Consider the following 22,057-nt stretch of genomic DNA (forward strand, 5'->3'; position numbering starts at 1 on the left):
ATTTTTTCAGATTTTTTGCAAATAGTAAGTATGAAAAATCGTATAGCCGGATATAAGATGGTCAAAAGTGCTCATCCAAATTAATTTTTAATCACACCATGTTCAATAAAAAATTACGAAAAAATTCATGAACATTCTGCCTAATAGCATACACGCGATTGAGACCAATTTCAAACTTTTTGGTTGTAAATAGCCAATATGGCTATAGCCGGATAAGATAGTCAAAAATGCCCTTGAACCGAATTTTATCGACGATGTCCCATTCGATATAACACCAAGAAAAAACATACTGTGCAAAATTTCAACCCTGTATCTCGATCGGGAGGGTAGTTATGGGGTAAAATCGAAAAATCAGTTTTTGGCCTATTTTCCCTAGTTAATGACGTTTAGAAATTCTGAAAAAAATCTGACACATGTCAAGAACCCAAATACATACTTTGCAATTAGTTTCAGATTTTTAAAAGGGAAATATCCTGCTTGTAAAAAATCAAAAACCTCAAAAAAATTGAAAAAATGCAGATTTCACATGGAAGTTCTAGAGTGTCCACATTTATATTTTTACAGTAGCAGTATATTGTTATAAGTATTGTTCATGAATTTTTCAGATTTTTCGGTTTGGTGCGCTGTTGTTAAAAAAAATAAAAACCGATTTTTCGACGTTTTTTCCGCGAAGAACTAAGCTAACCTTAAAATTGTTACGTTCTATTTATTCTGTAAGTCTATCAGGCTCTGATAAACCTTGAGCATTCTACAGAAGTAATTAAAAAATGAAATCAACTTAATTAATATTTCTACAGTATAGACATTACATCTAGAAATATAAATCACGTTTCCAACAATTCAGTTGGCTCAGTGCGTTAGGCGTTCGATTGTGGACCGGCCTATGCTAGGTTCGCGCCCGTCGTAGATGTATTTTTTTTTATTTCATCTCAATTCTCTTCTTTTTTTATATCTAACTTCACACTAGTCAAGGATCTTTTTGTAGAATTCTTTTAAAAGCAATATTAAGAAATTTAAAAAGTATTTTAAGGTAAAATACACCAAATATAGTAGTTGTGTCTAACAGAGTCGTAAGGCGAGTAAAGAAAAGAAAAGGTAAACGTATAAAGGTGAACAAAGGTAAAAGTTAATGAAACATCAAAAGTTTGTCATTCTAAATATGCTTTTATAGATCCGTTAGTTTATTGACAAGTATCGGAACATCTGCTTTCACTGTGAAATATTTCATTAGCAACCCTGAGTGGTACATACACAACAATTGCTGTTCCGCATAAGAGACGAGGTACCAAATTGAATGCCTCAAAAGAAGTAAATAACAATAGAGCCATTTCTACAACTTGAATTTCTTTCTTTTCTCTATAACAAAGTATTTAAAACTCGAAGACACATAAATGGAATTACTGCTGAAAATGTCGAGTACTGCCAGAAGTTCCTCCAATTTTCAACATAAATAAATCTTTCAATTCATCGATAAAATAAAATATGCTTTACAGAAAACACGATAAAATGAAACTGAGATAATTACGATCCGCACAAGCTATGTATGTATTATAATTTTTTTGCGAATTTCACCTTAAAATATTTTTTTTGAATATGTAGATATTGCTTCTAAAAGAAATCTACAAACACACCATTGATTATTATATAGTCAGACATAAAAAAAAAGAATTAATCAAGTAAAAAAAATGTATACCTATGCCGGGAGCGAACCTAGTATAAGCAGTCAACAGTCGAACGCCTAACGCGCTTTTTTTTTTTTTAAACATGTTTATTGAATATATTAGTACAATCAGAGTTAACAGGAGTCAACAAGAATAATAAAAATCTCCACACAGTATTGCTATGTTAAGCTGATTGTTCGCTCGCGTGCGAATCTCGGTGCTTGACAAATCTTTGGACGGTGGAAGAATAAATAGGAACTGTGTAACGGTTGGATTACTTGTAAGCTGAGGCGCCTTAAGGGATAATGGAAGGGAGAATGGGGAAAAAGTTTTATTAAAAAAAAAACCCCTTAACAGTCTTTGGTATAGGATGTCTGCTTAAGTACTACTTAGGGACTAACTTATTACTAACAACGATATATACATATTGTGTACATATAATATTAGGTAGCTATCGTGCCACGGTACAATATGATGTTGAGTTTTACATGTAGATCTCTCAAGTCATTTAAGTGGCCCTAGTGTGATGTTGGGCACTATAATTTTCCGCTCGAGTAGCTCTCGCATGTGAGTGTCATTTGGTGAGAGCCACCAGCATTTTTTTTTATCTAGTCGATGAAAATCTTGATGATCTTTCCTAGGTATGAACGCCTAACGCGCTGAGCCAACTGAATTGTTGGAAACGTGATTTATATTTCTAGATGTAATGTCTATACTGTAGAAATATTAATTAAGTTGATTTCATTTTTTAATTACTTCTGTAGAATGCTCAAGGTTTATCAGAGCCTGATAGACTTACAGAATAAATAGAACGTAACAATTTTAAGGTTAGCTTAGTTCTTCGCGGAAAAAACGTCGAAAAATCGGTTTTTATTTTTTTTAACAACAGCGCACCAAACCGAAAAATCTGAAAAATTCATGAACAATACTTATAACAATATACTGCTACTGTAAAAATATAAATGTGGACACTCTAGAACTTCCATGTGAAATCTGCATTTTTTCAATTTTTTTGAGGTTTTTGATTTTTTACAAGCAGGATATTTCCCTTTTAAAAATCTGAAACTAATTGCAAAGTATGTATTTGGGTTCTTGACATGTGTCAGATTTTTTTCAGAATTTCTAAACGTCATTAACTAGGGAAAATAGGCCAAAAACTGATTTTTCGATTTTACCCCATAACTACCCTCCCGATCGAGATACAGGGTTGAAATTTTGCACAGTATGTTTTTTCTTGGTGTTATATCGAATGGGACATCGTCGATAAAATTCGGTTCAAGGGCATTTTTGACTATCTTATCCGGCTATAGCCATATTGGCTATTTACAACCAAAAAGTTTGAAATTGGTCTCAATCGCGTGTATGCTATTAGGCAGAATGTTCATGAATTTTTTCGTAATTTTTTATTGAACATGGTGTGATTAAAAATTAATTTGGATGAGCACTTTTGACCATCTTATATCCGGCTATACGATTTTTCATACTTACTATTTGCAAAAAATCTGAAAAAATTCACAATCATAAGGAATAATATCTACAATTTTGTAGAATTTTTCTAGAATTTTTAAGTATACCATTAAATAGGGAAAATGTGGGAAAAACCAATAATTAGTTTTTACCCTTTCACTACCCTCCTGGTTGAGATAAAGGGTTCAAACTTACGAATATACATATAATATATATTTAAATTTTTTGGAAGGTTAAAAAATGTAATTAAAAAAGTAATGAAAAATAAAAATAAAACTCGCTGCCCGCGGGGACTCGAAGGCTAGCTCCAGATTGCGGTTGATACGCTCGACGGCTCGACGGCCGAATTTCAGAATCAGTTTCGTTTCCGTCAAGCAGGCGTGGATGTGGATGGAGAGTGCTAAAATTAGATTGTGGCTGGCGCAAGCGCACAAGCAGCGCACACGGACATAGTAGAGGTACGCTGGTGTGTGTAGCGCGCGTGCAATCGAACAGGCACTCACACGGACAGAGTAGAGATACGTTCGTGTAGCGCGTGCGCAGTAGAAGCAACCTGGCGACGACGGTGCGTCAGAGTGGGGGGTCGAGTCGACTGAGCGAGCGGAGGGGAAAAAACCCACGACCCATGATTCTGGCATCACTGCCTTGTACCCATTTTGGTTCATTATACATTGCTTGTTTAAACCTATTACTTCGCAGCTTTAATTCAGCAACGCCTTGCTCCTCGCTATCTCCCATGCCCCGTCGCGCCGGTAGAAGCTACCAAATCGGTAAATTGGTGCGACAGCTACGCGCCGAAGGAGGAGGCACCGCTTATAACCCGTACTTGGGAATCGCCAAACGGCCCAGGATCATTCGCGACGTCCCTTTCCTCCGTCGGGTGAAAATAGTGGACCGTCGAGAGATCGCGATTCCTCCGCGACGCGAAGAAGGAACCGCTGACCGCGCTGAAACGCCTCCGCGCCGCGAAGAAACGACCGTCGGACGGCCAGATTCCGCGCCTCCTCTCCCGTGGAGGTTGATACCGATCCGATTCCTTCCGAGTCTCCCTCCACTAGAGGAAATCAGTATCGAGGACCCGCGTTACGAACGTTACGTCGTCCGCAGAATACTCACCCTAAGGTGGTATTATTAAAGTTTCGTCGACCAGTGACCGAGTGGAGTGATCGTGAGTGTGTGCGTGTGTGCGTGTGCGTCTCCGGGTTGTTCAATCCCGATCGGTCCGCCGATCGATTCCTCACATCCCTCACATCCCTCACATTCGTTCCCATAACCCCGAATCGGTGTTTCAATCGTGTGCGTCTGAGCCCAGAGGGTGCTCGGTACCGAGAGAACACCAATTTCCCTTCGGTCGAGAATCCTGTCACGAATCGAACAACCCACGCGTTCGGACGAGTCACACACACACGCCCACATAGTGACACTCTGATCGCAGGGAGCTGTCACCGTCATCGCGCAGTTCGTCGCGCCGTCGCGACATCCCCGCCGGACGACGTCCGTCCCGTTTACATTCATTTCCCTCTTCGCCCCTTTTCAACAACGACGAACACCGGTATCGGGTCCCTGATCAGACGTAGACGTTACGCGCCACGTGGATCTAAGATCGTCTTAAATAAATTGGTCGGTTACGTCCCCGCCCCGTCTGGGCTCGTTTCGTCGGATCATATCCGACGCGGGACCTAACAGCCTTTTTCCAGGATTGCAAGGATGCGGGTTTCGCCTCTTCTCATCTCTCGATAATAATACAAACACGGGGTTTCTCACTAGTTAAAAACGCTAGATAAAAGATCGATCTAGGGCCCCATCTCCCTCAAAGGTCCTATTTTCCGTTTACGAGGCGAAATTTGCATTAGTCGTCACCGTAATTTGCATTATTCGGAAGCATACAAGCTATTTTCATAGCTACATGCTGCCGAATAATGCCAATTACGCCTCGTAAACGAAAAAATAGAACTTTTGAGGCAGATAGTGTCCTAGATCGATCTTTTATCTAGCGTTTTTGACTAGTGAAAAACCTCGTGTTTGTATTATTATCGAGAGATGAGAATAAGAGGCGAATCCCGCACCCTTGCAATCCTGAAAACGAGTCTACTTCCTTTTAATAAACTAAAGCAAGAATTTGAAACCAAGGAGTATGTTCGGTTGCAGGTAGCTACGGTATAAAGTTTAGTACCTTAACGGTATAAAAGGTCGAAATACATCTGGCTACATCGGCTGTGCTTCTTTCGGCTGGCTAAAAATCACTTTGTTGGGAGGTACATCTGGAAGGTCTTTAGCTGAATGTTTTATGACGGCCTCGCCTGTGAATTCGGACTCGCGCTTGTTCCTTCGTGCGGAGGGTTTTCCTTTTTCATTTGGAACAACCTAAGCATTGGAAAAACCGAAAGAATACCGGTATTATTTCGGTTTCGGTAGAAAATTGATTGTGCCGTTATTCGAAGACTTTGAATAAATCCACTATCCACAGTCCAAATTCTATCTTGAGATTAGTCTTTTTTTAATCGGAAGAACGCCACACGAAGCAGCTAGCGTCATTTACATGAAACAATCACGAAAAATAAACAAGGTCTGCAATTAACTTGTTAGTGGTTTCATGCCGATATGCCTGGCTGGCCGTCGCGCGTCGGGTTACCTGACCGTGTTTATTGCACCACTTGGCCACGGCGACCGAAGTCTTCGCCGCCCTGGCAGAAAATTATTCGAAGCTACACCGTTTCGATAGTTTCCAGATGGCTGGAAAACCCCAAGGTTTGGTTGCCACATCTGCGGTCTTGCCGAATCCCAGAGTCCGCTTCAAGCACTAGCTTAAAAGTTCCGTTCACCCCCAAATGGGACTTTCACCAACATGTTCAGTCGCGTTTTTAACACTTTTTAATGGGTTGTTAACATTTTTTTTTCTTATTAGGAATTTATTTTAGTTAGTGATCATATTCATCGATATAAAAAGATGAGTATACGGTACTATTTATATTGAGTCCTACAAAATATTGCAATTAGAATTACGATTTCAATTATGTCTACTTGTTCTTTGAATACAGTAGAGACTCCCGTATCCGTACCCCCATTATCCGAATACATACCCTAATATAAGGACGTCCTATTGTCCGTATGTTCTGTTATCGCCGCGTCGCTCGCTGTGCCGGGATTCAAATGCGCGCCGCCTCCAGATTCCGACTTTTCGCCTCATGCTTCCGAAACTTCGGCAACGTGAAAATCGAAGGAACGCGTCGGCGTCGATCAGTCGAGCAGGTAGTTCACACAGACAGAGTAGAGGTACGCTTGTGTGTAGCGCGCAAGCAATTGAACAGGCACTCAGACGGGCTGAGTTTTCACGTTACCGAAGTTTCGAAAGCATGAGGCGAAAAGTCAGAATCTGGAGACGGCGCACAGTGTGACCTTTCGTCCAAATCGGAGACAAAATCGAAGAACTTTTGATAGAAATAAGGTAGAGCGATGAAATTTTTTAAAAATTAAAGCTGAAACATTACAGAATATGGGAAAAATAGGGAGATTATGGTAAGAACGTTTTTTAACGTTGAGAAAATTCGTTAAACTTGCACAATTTCGAGAAAAATTGTGGTTTTTCCAATACCACGCGCGGAAAATTTTTTTAAAATTTTTGCTATATATCATTTCCCGTAGATTTTTTCACGCCGATTTCAAATCTGGTCTCAAAATTTGTCTACGACCTCAGGATATTGCAAAATCGATTTCTTTAAATTCTACATGTTTAACGAATTTTCTCGGTTAAAAAACGTTCGTACCATAACTTCCCTATTTTTCCCATATTCTGCAAAGTTTCAGCTTTCATTTTAAAAAAATTTCATCGCTCTACCTCATTTCTATCGAAAGTTCTTTGATTTTGAATCGAGTCTGGGCCAAATTTTCCACTGTGCGCCGACGCGACGAAATCTCTCCGTATTTAATCATTGTTTAAACATGTTTAATCAATCATAATGTATTAATATTGGATATCACTGTATTCGGGAAAGTCTACAGAATCTTTTGCCAGAAAGAACAATTCAATATCTTTTATAATAACATCACAATATTTGTTTGAAGTTGAAAAATATGTTTTTTTTTCAAAGCCTTGTTCCTGAAAAACTGTGCGTATAGGAAAAAAATTGAAAACAGATTCGGAATCAGCGCGAAAAACTCTATAAGAAGGACCCTACAGTAATTGGGGAACATAAAAAAAGTTGAAATTTGTTGGACAGTGTAATTCTACTCCATTCAATAAAAATAGATCAGTTAATGAAGCCTCGTTTCATTTAATTCATACATGTTAAGAAAGACACGCTAAAAATATGTGTATAAAGAAATGGAATTTCTAATGTTCCATAAACAGAAATTTTGTACGCAGTTCGCACGGTCTGGGATAGATACGGGCCTGAGCTGCCTCGAGGATAAAGGCCGTTACGGAGAACGAGACGTGCGGCCATTCTTTCAAATAATGCGATCGCGAAAAAATACCTCCTTTATCTTATAGATGGCGAAAAATTAGAGTTAAAAGCCTTGGTTCGACAAACGTCCGCAAGATGGACAAACAGTTGAACAAGACTTTCTCACAAGTTACTAAACCAACATCAATTAGTATATTAAGAACTTTCCTCATGACATTTGTTGTCTAAGGCAGGGTCCGCTAGTTAGCCTTACTGATGAGTCCTCTAGCGGGCCTAGGACGAAACACTTCCACCTTTGTTTTCCTCCAATAAAATAGCACTTGGCATCTTTGCTGATTCAAACCCGAATCGGAAGCGTTATGGTTCTAACCGGGACTATAAACGTTTCATGCCTCTCAAGCTATAATTATTTAGTGTAGAAATTGATCGAACCGTTGCGCTGAGAAAAATTATTACCATTCTTTCAAATAATGCGATCGCGAAAAAATACCTCCTTTATCTTATAGATGGCGAAAAATTAGAGTTAAAAGCCTTGGTTCGACAAACGTCCGCAAGATGGACAAACAGTTGAACAAGACTTTCTCACAAGTTACTAAACCAACATCAATTAGTATATTAAGAACTTTCCTCATGACATTTGTTGTCTAAGGCAGGGTCCGCTAGTTAGCCTTACTGATGAGTCCTCTAGCGGGCCTAGGACGAAACACTTCCACCTTTGTTTTCCTCCAATAAAATAGCACTTGGCATCTTTGCTGATTCAAACCCGAATCGGAAGCGTTATGGTTCTAACCGGGACTATAAACGTTTCATGCCTCTCAAGCTATAATTATTTAGAGTAGAAATTGATCGAACCGTTGCGCCGAGAAAAATTATTACCATACGGTTAATTATTATAACTATCTTTTAAATTTTCAATATAGGCCCCACATAAAAAAGTTGTGAAATGCAACATTTAGTACCTATTTTCTCTACAATTCCGGCCAACTGCAATTTCTGGAAAAATATCTTTAGGGTGACGGGTAATTCAGTGTCTATGATGTTTCGCGTGGTTAACAGACAACGATATAGATATTTATTAAAACAATAACACGTAACAATAACAAAACAAAACAAGATGTAATAATAATAACAATAACGAGAAAACTAGATTATAAACGTTAATGACTATCGAGTACTAACAAAGTACAGAGATATAAATTAACGTAGCGCGGGCAACTCTAGAGCGATGCGTTCTCAACGAGTGCTACAAGCTTTTTTTCCACTGGTAAAAATCCTTTTTGGTGGGAGGATTAGCAACGTGAGAAAGACCGTTAAAATAAGGGGAGGAATTCTCCGTTCCTCAAGAGTAAGGAGAAAGTTTCCTTCCCCAAAACAATTCAAAGTCGTCGCTGCCAAGGACATTGCAACGGTTGAGTCAGGGTTCTGGTAATCGTCACTTTTACGACCGAACCCTCAACGCAACCGTCCACAGCGCGCACTTGAGAAGGATGAAATTTCCGCGTCCGGAAAGTCCCTCTTTCCAACGCGCCATGTCCACTACATATCTTTTCACATCGTGCAGTAAACTAATTTCTCCAACTTCTCACGAAAAGTCCAAATCCATATAGTCCAACATTAAAAAAGTTACAGTTACTCGAATTAATACAACCCCTGGCAGAAAGTTTCCGATCCGGAGGCATTGATACGGATTTTACAGAAAACTATTACTTTATGGAGTTGAAACTGATGGGAAATTAAAAGGGGCCTATTAAAGAATGAAGAACAACAAATTAACATAAGCTTCCATTTATTATAACAAAGAAACGAGAAAATAAACAAAATGTTACACGGAAAAAAGTTAATAGACCCATTAATAGATCTGCTGGATGAAAGTTTCCCATTTGATTTACAGTCTCCGCGACACCAAATTTCTTCAACAATTACTGTTGGATGATTCTTATAGAGTTTTTTGCGCTGATTCCGAATCTGCCCTTAATTTTTCTCCTAGATACAAATTTCGGATCACGAATAATAGATACAAAATTTGTAATTAGTTACTCGAAGATATAGATACACAGGGGACCACCTGTAGCGGTATTTTCGAATACCTCGAAACCATTCTGCACTTCGCAATCATAACTTAAATTGTGTTTCTTTTTTTCAATTACAGAAAGTGGACAGCGAAAGTCGACAGCGCGAACTGCATCAATTCTTTAAGTTGAAAATAAATGTAGACAATTAAAAAATGTTTTTGGTTAAACTTTTCATTAAAACTCGAAGCAATAAGTATTTACTGAACAAAACGATTATAGATGCGGGATTCGATTCGGGGCCAGAAGATTCCCAGCCGTATATATGTACTTGTTTTGTTAACGACTACCCAACCTCTAAAAAATTATAAAAAAATTAAGAACGGTTGCTTCAATAATATCCAAGTACTGAATTCTTATAAAACTGGAGTCTCTAACACTTCAATACAAAACATGCATTTTCTTGGAATTTTTGGAGGTTTTCAATTTTTTAAAACATGTTTCCGTAATCCGAAAAATCTGAAAAAATACACATTAATAATCAGGATGAGACACAACTAACGTAACAATATAAATGTGGTCAACTGAAGACTTTGATGTATGTATATACATAAAATCGGCAATTTTATGTTTTCCGATTTGTTTAAAAATCGATTTTGCAACCAAAAATTTTGAAAAAAATCTCAGTAGTGTATGCTATTCGGTAGAATATTCATGAATTTTTTCATAATTTTCTGTTGAACATGACGTGACTAAAAACAAATTTGGTTGGATACTTCTGACCATCTTTTCCGGCTATACCTTAAGAATCAACGAAAACATTATTTAAAAAATACAAAATATATTTTTTTTTACATCGTTAAAACCGATTTTTCAAAAAAATTAGGCCTAATTTCTCTTCGATATCTCTTTTAGATCAAAAGTTATAGCAAAATGTGCGTCGCGCCGCGTGCTGTGCCCGAGATTCAAATGCGCGCCGTCTCCAGATTCCGACTTTTCGCCTCATGCTTCCGAAACTTCGGCAACGTGAAAATCGAAGGAACGCGTCGGCGTCGATCAGTCGAGCAGGTAGTCACACGGACATGGTAGAGGTACGTTTGTGTGTAGCGCGCGTGCAATCGAACATGCACCAACACGGGCAAGCGCGGTCGACACCGCTCACGGATACGACGATACGTCAGGGAAGGGGAAACTGCCGTTCAGTTTTCAGCAGTTTTCAGTTATTCTCTCAACTCTCAACAGTTCGCAAGTTCTCGTTCGCTTAGCTCGGTCGTAATATCTGTGGTTGTCAGGAGGACGCCGCCGCATGTCACATTGTACTTTCACTTTCGAGATATTGTCGTTTAAAGTTTTGATCACTAATGCTTTGACAAGGACATTGGTTAAATTGTATTATTTTTTCGAGCCTTTTGAATTGATTTTCGTGACGTTTTTTCTGGTAAATACCTAATCCTACACTATAAAGTTCAATAAATGCATAAACTGAAATTTTTTGAAATTGTGACATGCAGCGTTTTTCTTGACACAATCACAGATATATTTACATAGCTTCGCTCTGTGGTTACACGTTACACTCGCGAGTGCGGTCTGCGTTGCGGCATTTGACTATTTGACTATTTATTAGATTGACTTGCTTGGATTATGTGATTACGTGGATTACTTGGATTACGTGCACTACGTGGAAGGAAGGAAGAACGGAAGGTATTTGTACATATTTATATTGGTTGATCGGTTTCATTTTGCTCAAATGTCTCCCAGAATCTTCGCGTGAAAAAGCGTGAGAACGCTTGTCGGCACACTGCGGCACACCACGCGACAGTGCCATTTGCCATCACGTATGAGGTGCTACGGGGCGAGTATGTTCACTTCAATGTAGAGTCCAAAATAGTAAATTGTTTGTTTCTTTATCACTTTATCACTCTCTTTTCATTATCATTATTATCATTTATCACTTTAAACAAATCCAACACAATTCAGCTTTGGCCCATTCAGATTAGAATTAGCTTAGCAATATTCTAAATCGGCAAAATGATGGCTTAAACCAATTCAGTAAGGCAAGTATTAGGTTGTCCCAAAAGTTTCTTCCGCATTGTGTTCCTTTAATGTAGCTAAATAAATACAAACAATACGATAATCTTTATGTTAATATTTTAGTACTTCTTAATATGAATTTGCATTATGTGCATGCATCGAAAAACAACTTTTGGGACAACCTAATATTTATTTAGCAATATTAAAGAAAGGCATTGCGGAAGGAACTTTTTGGACAACCTAATATTTAATCTTCTTCACTTGCTTCTCATCATCGAATTTTTTTATTTCTGGTAGTACATTCTTTTGTTTGTAGTTCAACTTTAATCGATTTTTTATAAATATCATTGCAATGTTTGAATCAGTTAGGTATATTAGTTGATGAAAAACGTCAGAAGACCTTTTGTAATTGTAGCACCAGAAATTAGAAAATTCGTTGAGATGAGCAATAAGCGAAGAAGATTAAATACTCACCTTTACTCACTGTGTAATTGAAAATCTAATTTACAGAACGGAGGATAAATATAATGTGCTATCCAGGGAAGGAGGAGAAGGAAGCTGCGGCAACCGGGGAAGAGGAAGACCTCTAATTTTTCACGTGGTACGTATATCTAATTATGCCATTCAACACACATGCATATATTGTACATTACTGATTTTCTTTGTATTTTTTAGGTATCCCACCTATGCCAGAACGTGCTACGGGCCACAAGTTTTGGGAAGCAGAGGCAACAACGTGTAATAATCACAATATACAGGGTGTTCCGTTTAAATACGAACACCTAAATATCTCTTCAGGTTATTGTGATGCAAAAAATATTTGTTACGTAATGTGCATGGTGTCAATGGACCAAATATCTGGCACACCGTGCACATTACGTAACAAATATTTTTTGCATCACAATAACCTGAAGAGATATTTAGGTGTTCGTCCAATAATAAAGCATAGTAATAATAAAAAATTATAATATTTATTATATATATATATATTCCTTGTGTCATTGTCCATGTGTCTTTACCAACTCCCTGCGGTGTATTAAAAAATAAGAAAAAGTAAATTTTCTTTTCCCTTATACGACACTTTGTCTTTTTTTGCATGGTGACATTTTAATCTTAGCTTCCATCTCTTGCAATCGATGCAGAGAATTTTTATTTTGCACAGATTATTTTTTTTTCGTTTTCTCTCTTTGCATGTGACTGAATATTCATTCAAAAATCAGTATTGTCGGTAAAAAGGGAAACTGCTACATATTTGTACAATAGAAATCTACTTTATCGACATCTGCCACATTAGTGCGATCTGCCCTTACCGACGGCGCTGCCCTGTATAACGGCATTCGCCGCATTAATCAGTGCGACCGTGCTGCCATCTTGCGGGGAAGCGGAATCCAGGATAGAGTGGCGTTCCAGCTGGACTGCAGAAAGCTGTATTCCCCGTGGGCTGCATCCAGACGGTTCCAGGTTGTTCCAAGTGGAGTCAACCTATGCGCGTTTTCGTCACTCCCCGTGGAGTCTGTTGTGCTATCAGGGTAGAGTAGGCTGTGACATGGGCTGTGACTATACCTATGCCGGGTCTATAAGTATATATGGTCTAAGGTGTTTACCTCCCTTTAGGTGGCGCTGCTTTCAATCGAGTTGATTGGACGAATTCGAACACCATGGTGTCGATGGCGTCCAATCAAATCAATTTAAAGCAGCGCCATGTGAAGGGATCCTCTATACTTTGCCATGAGTTTGCGTCCTTTCAGATGACGCTGCTTTCAATCGAGTTGATTGAACCTCATATGTGCTAAACCTAATAGTTAACGAGATATTATCGAAAGAAGAAAGAAAATTGTTTCGATAATATTTCGGAAACTATTAGATTTAGGACATATGAAGTTCAACACTATTATACTCAGAATTTGATACTCCATCGAACTATGTTATAAAATATAGGACATTCCATTTAAAAAAAAGCGCAGTTGCAATTTTCTGATGCGCCGATGCACAAAAGTGCATACAATTAGTTGCATATTATGCACCGTCTGATACACTATTCAACTTTTACTTGTAACATCTTCTATTCCCAACCGTTTACGAGGTACAATTAATTGTACTTTTTGTGCGTTTAAGTTTGTTGTTCCTTCGTATATACATTGTCGTGATCCCGAAATGAATAAGAACAGGTTTGGAAGAATGTTACTGGTCTTTATTTTACTCTTTACGATGTCGACGGTTTCAAGCTCAGATAACTTCTGAAGTAAGGATGCTGGAAAAAAGGGAAGAAGGATGTCTTTGGAGTAGGGGAATTGTAGGGGAGTTGTAGGAGAGGAAAAGTGAAAGTAGTGAGTTCAAGTAAGGGATGGTCGCTGGTCGCTGGTTGTATGTAATAGGAGGACGGAAAGAGAGAGAAAGAACTGGAGAGGATGGTTGAGATTTATGATCGGGGACAACCCTGCGTTGGGAAAACTACTGTCGTACATGTGGCCCTTATTGTAAGGAAGACTGCTAGAGCAGGTATAAGTTAGCAAAGGCATGCAGTATCTGACAACATGTATGTATATTTATATATGTATAGATATGTGTTTTTTTTTAATTGGCACAATAAACGCTCTGTTACACACAAAAAAAAGTTAGCCGTTCGACTATGGACCTGCTTATAGTATGTTCGCGCCCGTCATGCATCTACTTCTTTTTAATTGATTAATTCTTTTTTTTGTAATTTCTGACTATATCCTAATAAATTTGTAGAAATTTTTTTAGAAGATATATTGAAATATTTCGAAAATATTTGAAGGTAAAATACGCAAAGAATAGTAGTCGTCACCGAGAGAGTCATAAAGTGACCAGAGAAAAGAAAAGGTAAAACGGGACCTGTATTTTAACGGTAGAAATTATGTAGTAAGGTAGTTATATGATGTACTACAGTAATGTACAATAGATTCATGAGCACAACTATCTTTACGTATATATATTTATATTATTGTTATGAGTGTTATTATATATGTTTATTAATTACAAAATTACAACAAATTTATTTAGAATAAATTTTTTCCAATAGTTTTTTTGTCGTTTTGCATTTATCTTACGCATTATATCGACGTTATAATCTTAATGTAATAATATCAGTATGATATTTCTATTAGAGATCGCGGTTTTGAACGTATACTACATACACGTGAACCATATACATAGTAGTGAATACAGACCCGCTCAGCGCGTTCGAGTCCAGTCACTGATGCGTTTATGTTTTGCGAGGATCGAAAAGAATTCGATCGAAAAACAGAAACCCATCAGTCGCTGGTCTCGCACGTGTCGAACGGATCTGCATTCAGTTAGTCGACACGAATCTGAAGACCATCACGTACAGTAGACAAAATGTCTTTCGAGAACGTGGCGAAAGAAGCGCAGAATATTCGCAATTCTAATAGATTATCTAAGGAAGATACACAGGTAATTTTGCAAGAATTGTTTACTGATATTATTTAATTAAAAATGAATTCCTTCATTATGCACCATATATCTGTGGTTGTCAGGAAGTACGCCGCATGTCACATAATTTCACTTTCGAGATATTGCTGTTTAAGATTTTGGTTACTAATCTTTTGCCATAGGATATCGGTTCAATTGGATTATGTCTTTCTTGCAAAAAGCCTTTCGAATTTATTTTCATGACTTTCTTTCTGATAAAGACGTAAATCCTCTATACTATAAATCTCAATTAATGCATAAACTGAAATTTTTTGAAATTGTGACATGCGGCGTTCTTCCTGGCAACCACAGATATTAGAGCAGTGACTTATGAGATACCCGGGTATGTACATACTTGGGTAAGCTACGTACCCGGGTGTCTCATGAGATAGTACTCGGTTCTGTCTCGAAATAATATCACAATATATTTTACTCGATGATTCTATTCATGTTAACTTATGTAAAACTGAGATTTTATCATGTTATTTTACGGTTGCCCTGTTATATTGATTTAGTTTTTTTTATGCTTGCATACATTGTATGTTTTTCGGCCGAACAGAATTAGAGGAGAGATATTGGTGCAAGATTTCACGCGCAAGCGCGGCAATTTTAGCCTCAGTTAAGTAAAATTTTCGATAAAAAGGGGTACCTTGAGCACCCCGCAGAATTTTAAAAAATTGGTATAATTTGTGTTCGTTCGCGTAATTTTGCCGATTTCAAAATGTTTGATTGTAAAGAAATGGGTTCGCGACTGTTCGAATGTTATCCGCCAAACTAATTTTAGACAACTATTTCAATGTAAATAACGGATCGTGTGGACAAGGAATTGACTGGAGGAATCGCGTTTCGTTCGAGATCTGTTGGTGAACTCGTCAGTAAGGCTAATCCAACAGATCCTGCCTTAGACGCGCGCAGATCAAACCGTGTTGATCTGTATTGTAGTGAAATGTGCTGATCGTGTATGCAGCAATCACGTGAGACGCTCAAGCAAGACTGGTCAGTGTTACTCGTTCAGAGATTCGGAAACGAACTGCTGAAAGTACTGTACGTTGGCCTTAGCGAGAGGTCGGTTAGGCTCCTCGTGGGTGGAGAGGTTGACCTTAGACGAGGAAAGGGAAGTAGAATCTATTATAATGAGGGAAAGAACTGTCCGGGTTGGTTCAGTCAACTCGTCGTTTACCAATCAGGACACCCTTAATTGTTCAAACTTCCTTCCATGGTGACTGAGAGGCTGGTCTAGTCGGAAGGAAGAGTGGGGTGCTACCTGGTATGAAGGCAAGAGCGGTAATTGACGTCGCTCGACGGTTGACTGTCGCCCCTTGACCGTATCCTTAAAGAATTGAATGTTTAACCTTGGACTGAGCTTAGCGAACGCGGGCGTACACATCTGGGTTTACACATCTGGGGTTGTAATTTATGACGGTGAGGGTTCTTTAGAGTTGTATCTTGAGTGACCGTGAATATTCTTAGCCCGGGACGAAGTAAGTATTCCGAGAATTGCTGGATGTACAAAATAACATTTGGCCGTACCTGAGTGACCGTAGCATAAATAATCTTCTAATCCGAAAAACGGTTGGTATCGGCTATATCATAAATAAAATACGAAGTCGACCCTGAAGCTCTTTATCTCGCGAGGCAGTATGGTTCACTGCAGATGCTATGGTTCTTTATGTTTAAGGGAGAATTTCCGTTAACGAATTTCTTGCGAGGAAAAACATTTCTTTGTGTAGGACTACGATCCGTTGCGACGGAACATGCTCCCCCTCGTTGATCGGTTCGAACGATCAATACAATATAAGACATTGACTCACTTGGTTTATGTTGAGACAGCAGCACTGGATGATTGTGCGCTGTTTGAATTAGGAAGAGGCGCTAGCCTCTTCACGTTTCGCGTGTACGTGCCGTTGATGGTACGAACGGTTACTGCCCTTATGATCCCGTCTGGCCCTGGATGAATTTGTTGTATTCGACCTAGATGCCAACACAATGGTGGCAGAGAATCGTCCTTCAGAAGTACAACAGTTCCGATGTTGATCTCGTGACCTCCCCTGGTCCACTTGTGACGAATGTTAAGCTGATGAACATATTCTTTGTGCCATCGTTTCCAGAAATCTTGTTTGACCTTCTGGATATGTTGCCAAGTAGACAGGCGATTGGATGGCGTTTGGCTGAAATCAGTCTCGGTAATGCACGTCAAAGAACCACCGATCAGGAAATGGCCCGGAGTAAGAGCGGACATGTCGTTCGGGTCCGACGAGAGAGGTGTCAGAGGACGCGAATTGAGTATGGCTTCGACCTCGATGACGAATGTAGTAAATTGTTCATGTGTGAACAGTTCTATGCCGACGACTCGTTTCATGTGGTGTTTAAATGATTTAACGGCGGCCTCCCACAATCCACCGAAATGAGGTGATAACGCTGGCATGAAGTGCCACGAAATTTCCTTGGCAGTTAAGAAATGATTAAATTTCTCATCCTTGGATAATGTTTGTTGAAGTGCGATTAACTCATTGTTCGCGCCAACGAAATTTGTACCATTATCTGAGTAAATGTTCTTGCAAATTCCTCGTCGCGCTATAAATCGTTTGAGAGCGGCAATGAATGCTTCTGTTGTCAAATCGCTGACGACCTCTAAATGGACGGCTTTAGTTGCAAAGCAAACAAAAACGGCCACGTATACCTTGACTCGGACTCGATTTCTGAATTGCCGCTCCTTTATTTAAAAGGGACCGCAATAATCTATGCCGCTGGTTAGGAACGGGCGACCCTCGGTAACGCGCGCGGCAGGTAGATTGCCCATAACATAATCGACGGGATTGGGGTTCATCCGGAAACACTTGATGCAGCCCCGAACTATTTGGCGTGTTGTATTTTTTCCGTCGATTGGCCAATATAACTGTCGTACGTCGTAGAGTGTGGCTGTAATTCCTGAATGATGGTTTTTCTGATGCGAATCTCGTATGATGAGTCTAGTAATGTGATGTCCCCGAGGCAATAATATCGGATGTTTCTGTTCGAAAGACAGAGAGGAATTTTGCAATCGTCCACCAACGCGCAGAATTCCTTCGTCATCGAGAAATGGACACAACGGTTGTAATTTACTGGGGTTTGATAATTTTCCTGACCTCAAATCGCGAATGTCCTGAGCGAAAGTAACGGCTTGTAATAGCTTGATTATTCGTTTGTTGGCATCTTGTAGTTCCTTGAGAGATAAAGACCCGGTGTTTTGATTATTGACTCGAAAGCGCAAGCAATAGGCTACGATTCGTCGGAGTTTTTGTATGCATGAGTATCGTATCAAGATCTCATCGGTTCGGATAGTCGAACCTACTAAACATGTTATTGAACGCAATTCAGGCAATTCATCGCATTTGGTGAATCTTGCGGGTGGCCATTTCGTTTGCTCCTTTGAGAGCCACTCAGGTCCGTTACGCCAAAGCACATTGTTGTTGAACTCGGCTGCGGTGATTCCGCGAGAAATGAGGTCGGCTGGATTGTCTGCTGACCGAATGTACCGCCATGATTGAATGTCTGTTTTCCGTTGGATATCGGCTACGCGGTTCGCGACGAAGGTCTTTAAATTTGAAGGTTGCTTGCGTAACCAACCTAAGACGACTGTCGAATCTGTCCAGAAAGTGGTCTTGTCGATATTATGCGTCAATGCATTCCGCGTGGTTTGGAACAAGGTAGCCAATAGTGCAGCACCGCATAGTTCCAATCGAGCCAGTGTGATTTGGCTGAGTGGTGCGACTCGTGATTTGGCACAGAGTAGATGCGCGTGAATGGACCCGGATTTATCAATTGTCCGTATATATATACAGGCGCCGTAGGCCCTTTCGCTGGCGTCGCAAAACCCGTGTATTTCTGTCTGTCTCGCGTTTTTCAATCTAACCAAACGGTTGAATTCGATATTGTTGAGTTGCTGTAGGTCACCTTCAAAGTTCATCCATTCTGTGTGGATGCTGGCTGGGACAGACCCGTCCCAAGAGATTTTTAAGGTCCATAGTTGTTGCATCAATATCTTGGCAACAATTGTGATAGGTCCGAGTAGCCCGAGTGGATCATAGATCTTCGCGATGGTCGATAATATATTTCGTTTAGTGATTTCAGTGTTCGCGGCAGGTTGAACTGAATATCGGATCGCGTCGTGCCTGGCGTCCCATGATACCCCTAATGTTTTCATGGTAGATTCATCACCGAGAATCTTTGGATGGATTAATTCCTTACTTAAGGTTGATAACAACCTCGGTTCATTTGACGCCCACTGTCGAATATTGAGACCGCCTCGTTTCAATAGGGTGATTATTTGATGTTGTAACTTCTTCGCCTCCGCTAGCGAATCGGTACCGGTCAATAAATCATCGACGTACAGGTCTTTCTTGATTCGAGCCGCTGCTTCCGGAAAATCGCGTGCTTCGTCGTCTGCCAATTCGTGTAAGCATCGTATGGCTAGATAGGGAGCTGGCGCGAGCCCGAACGTAACGGTATTCAATTCGTATGTATTGATTTCTTGGTGTGCGTCTCGCCATAATATTCTCTGGTAAACGCGATCTTCGGGTCGAACGAGGAATTGACGATACATCTTTTCGATGTCTCCGGTTATGACGTATGCATGCATTCGGAATCTTAATAGCAGCGACAGAAGGTCGTCTTGTAACGTGGGACCGATTCGGAGGGTGTCGTTCAACGAGAGATTCGTGCTTGTTTTGGCTGACCCGTCGAACACGACCCGGAGCTTGGTTGTTGAACTCGTTAGTTTTATGACGGCGTGATGTGGTAAGTAAAACCCTGGTGCGTGCGTGTTCGTCGCGCGTGTCATGTGTCCGAGTGAACGATATTCGTCTATCACCTTTGTGTATTGCTCTCTTAACTCCGGATCACGTTCTAATTTTCGTTCAAGTGTTCGAAAACGGTTCAAGGCACGCGAATGTGACTCTCCGAGTTGTTCCCATTTTTCATTGAAGGGTAATGCTACTATGTATCGACCGGACTCGTTGCGTTTCATGGTTGCGCTAAAATGACCTTCACAAGCTTGATCTTCAAGTGATCGGAATTGTTTAACGGCTCCTTCCTCGATTTCCCAGAATTTTTGTAGTTCGAAATTTACGTTGGTGGAAAGGGTTCGATGGCTCGCTCGTGATGTCGTGACGAGATCACCTCCTAAGATCCATCCGAATTGGGTCTTTTGTAATATAAGATCGACGTTGTTCTGTTTTGATAGATTGATTTGGCCTATGCTGAGACATGACAACGCGGGCCCGGTCCCGAGCAACATATCAATCTTTCCTGGGCGATGAAAGTCTGGATCGGCTAAACGCAGATTTGCTGGTATACGAAGATTGTCTCGGTCGATTTGATTGTCCGGTACTGATCCTGCGATCCGTGGTATCGTGCAAAACGTCAATGTTCGTTGATAATTTGTTAATCGAGATTTGACTGTGGCGGTCACGAGGCTGCTTGATGTGGTATTCAATTGATTTAAAGCTTCAATGACTGCTGTCTGACGGGTCGTCGGTAAACCCGATCGTTTCGCGAGTTCGTCCGTGATGAGGTTTGCGTTGGAACACGTGTCGATCAGCGTACGGCACAATATCGGATTGCGATCGCGATCTAGTATATAAATTCGTGCGGTGGTCAACAGACCGTTCGTTATTCCGTTTGACAAGAGGGTACGAGTAGGAAGTGATAACTGTCTGGCGATTCCCGATGCTAGTCAGGCCTCTGCGGTTGGAATTGTAGATTTCTGGTCAATGTGAAGTCGAGTGTTATGTCTCTGTCCGCACATACGACATTGACCTCTGACGCAGTTCTCGAATTTGTGATTTGATTGCAGGCAGTTTTGGCACAATCTCGCGGTTCGCACAGCTGCCCAGCGATCGTCGATTGTCATATTCATGAATTTAGGACACGCGAAGGATTTGTGCGTTCGCGAGTTGCAGAACTTGCATGCTTGTCCAGAGGTCGTTGTCACGAATGTTCGTTTTCGAGGTACAGGTGATGATGAGATCTCTTTCGATCTCGTCGCGGATGCCCAGGATCTTTTCGAGGGTCGTGATCGCGTGCTTGTCGACGGACGGTGGGTTTCTGGCAACGCGGTTCTGACTTGATTTACTGCTGACGCGCGAGAGCTGCCTTGATGCGATGCGTTACGAAGGTGTTTAAACATCGCTGTTGCCTGAGGCATCTGCGTATCCAAAAATGTTTGTTCCCAAGTTCGGCGCGTCTCAGAATCCATACGATCGATCGCGATGCTGATAATAAAGTCATTCGCGATGTCCTCCCATGATCGGCCAAGGGTTTGCAGCGAACGGATGTGCGATTGAAGGTGGTTTACTAGATTGTTGATCGCGTCGGGCGTACTGTTTGGCATTGCCGGCGTTTCGAGCAGTAGTGCGGTGTGTCGGAGAACGAGTGCGCGTTGATTATCGTAAGTTTCCATTAATTGGGCCCATGCTGCTTGGTAGTTTACCTCGCTCATTGTGAATGATTCGATGGCGGCTTGTGCTTGTCCCGATACCGATAGTCTTAAATAGTTGAACCGTTGTATGTCTGTTAGTCCTGTGTGTTTTTGTATTAGACTCAAGAACGCGTCTTTAAAGGGTAGCCATTTTTCAAGGCGACCGTCGAATATTGGAAGATTCATTTTCGGCAGATGCACCCCGCTTATGCTAGTCGACGTGGACGGTGCCGGTGAATCTGTCACGGTTCTTGTCGATTGGCTAATGGTCGGTTCGAAACCTTCTAACAACTGTATCGCGTTAGCTAACGCGTCATCGTACACCGTGGTTACATCCTTGCGTTCAGTCTCGGTCTGGTCGAAATCTTCGTGATGCCCTATCTCATCTTGTGCGTCGTTGAAACCGTTGAATTGCTTTCTTAGACGATCTATTCGTTCGCGTAATTTTGTACGCGCGGTCGCGGAATCTTGATATTCTGTTAGCTCGTTAGTGAAGTTGGTCAAGTTGGATTTGAAAACACGTTGTTTGTGTTTGAGAGCGCGAATGCGTACGGTTGATTTGGCTGAATTAGCCAT

The 22,057-nt window shown here is 40.5% G+C and overlaps 1 protein-coding gene and 1 long non-coding RNA gene across 3 annotated transcripts; one reads left to right on the forward strand and one right to left on the reverse strand.

Moving 5' to 3' along the window:
* Positions 1-10,683: 10,683 nt before the first annotated feature.
* On the forward strand, positions 10,684-12,533 carry LOC143220063 (uncharacterized). Of its 2 annotated transcripts, none has more exons than XR_013011556.1 (3): positions 10,684-11,241; positions 12,082-12,172; positions 12,247-12,533. It is a non-coding gene; the product is annotated as an uncharacterized LOC143220063 (long non-coding RNA). The 2 variants fall into 2 exon arrangements; XR_013011557.1 differs by lacking the exon at positions 10,684-11,241 and adding an exon at positions 11,332-11,594.
* A 4,307-nt stretch (positions 12,534-16,840) lies between these two features.
* On the reverse strand, positions 16,841-22,057 carry LOC143220059 (uncharacterized). The gene is made up of 3 exons (XM_076445805.1): positions 20,812-22,057; positions 18,352-20,634; positions 16,841-17,598 (listed from the first exon to the last, which is right to left on the reverse strand). Exons 1-3 carry the CDS (start codon positions 22,055-22,057, stop codon positions 16,841-16,843), a joined length of 4,287 nt encoding a protein of 1,428 aa, XP_076301920.1.

The sequence above is a fragment of the Lasioglossum baleicum genome, unplaced genomic scaffold (assembly GCF_051020765.1).
Source record: "Lasioglossum baleicum unplaced genomic scaffold, iyLasBale1 scaffold0151, whole genome shotgun sequence".
NCBI lineage: Eukaryota > Metazoa > Arthropoda > Insecta > Hymenoptera > Halictidae > Lasioglossum > Lasioglossum baleicum.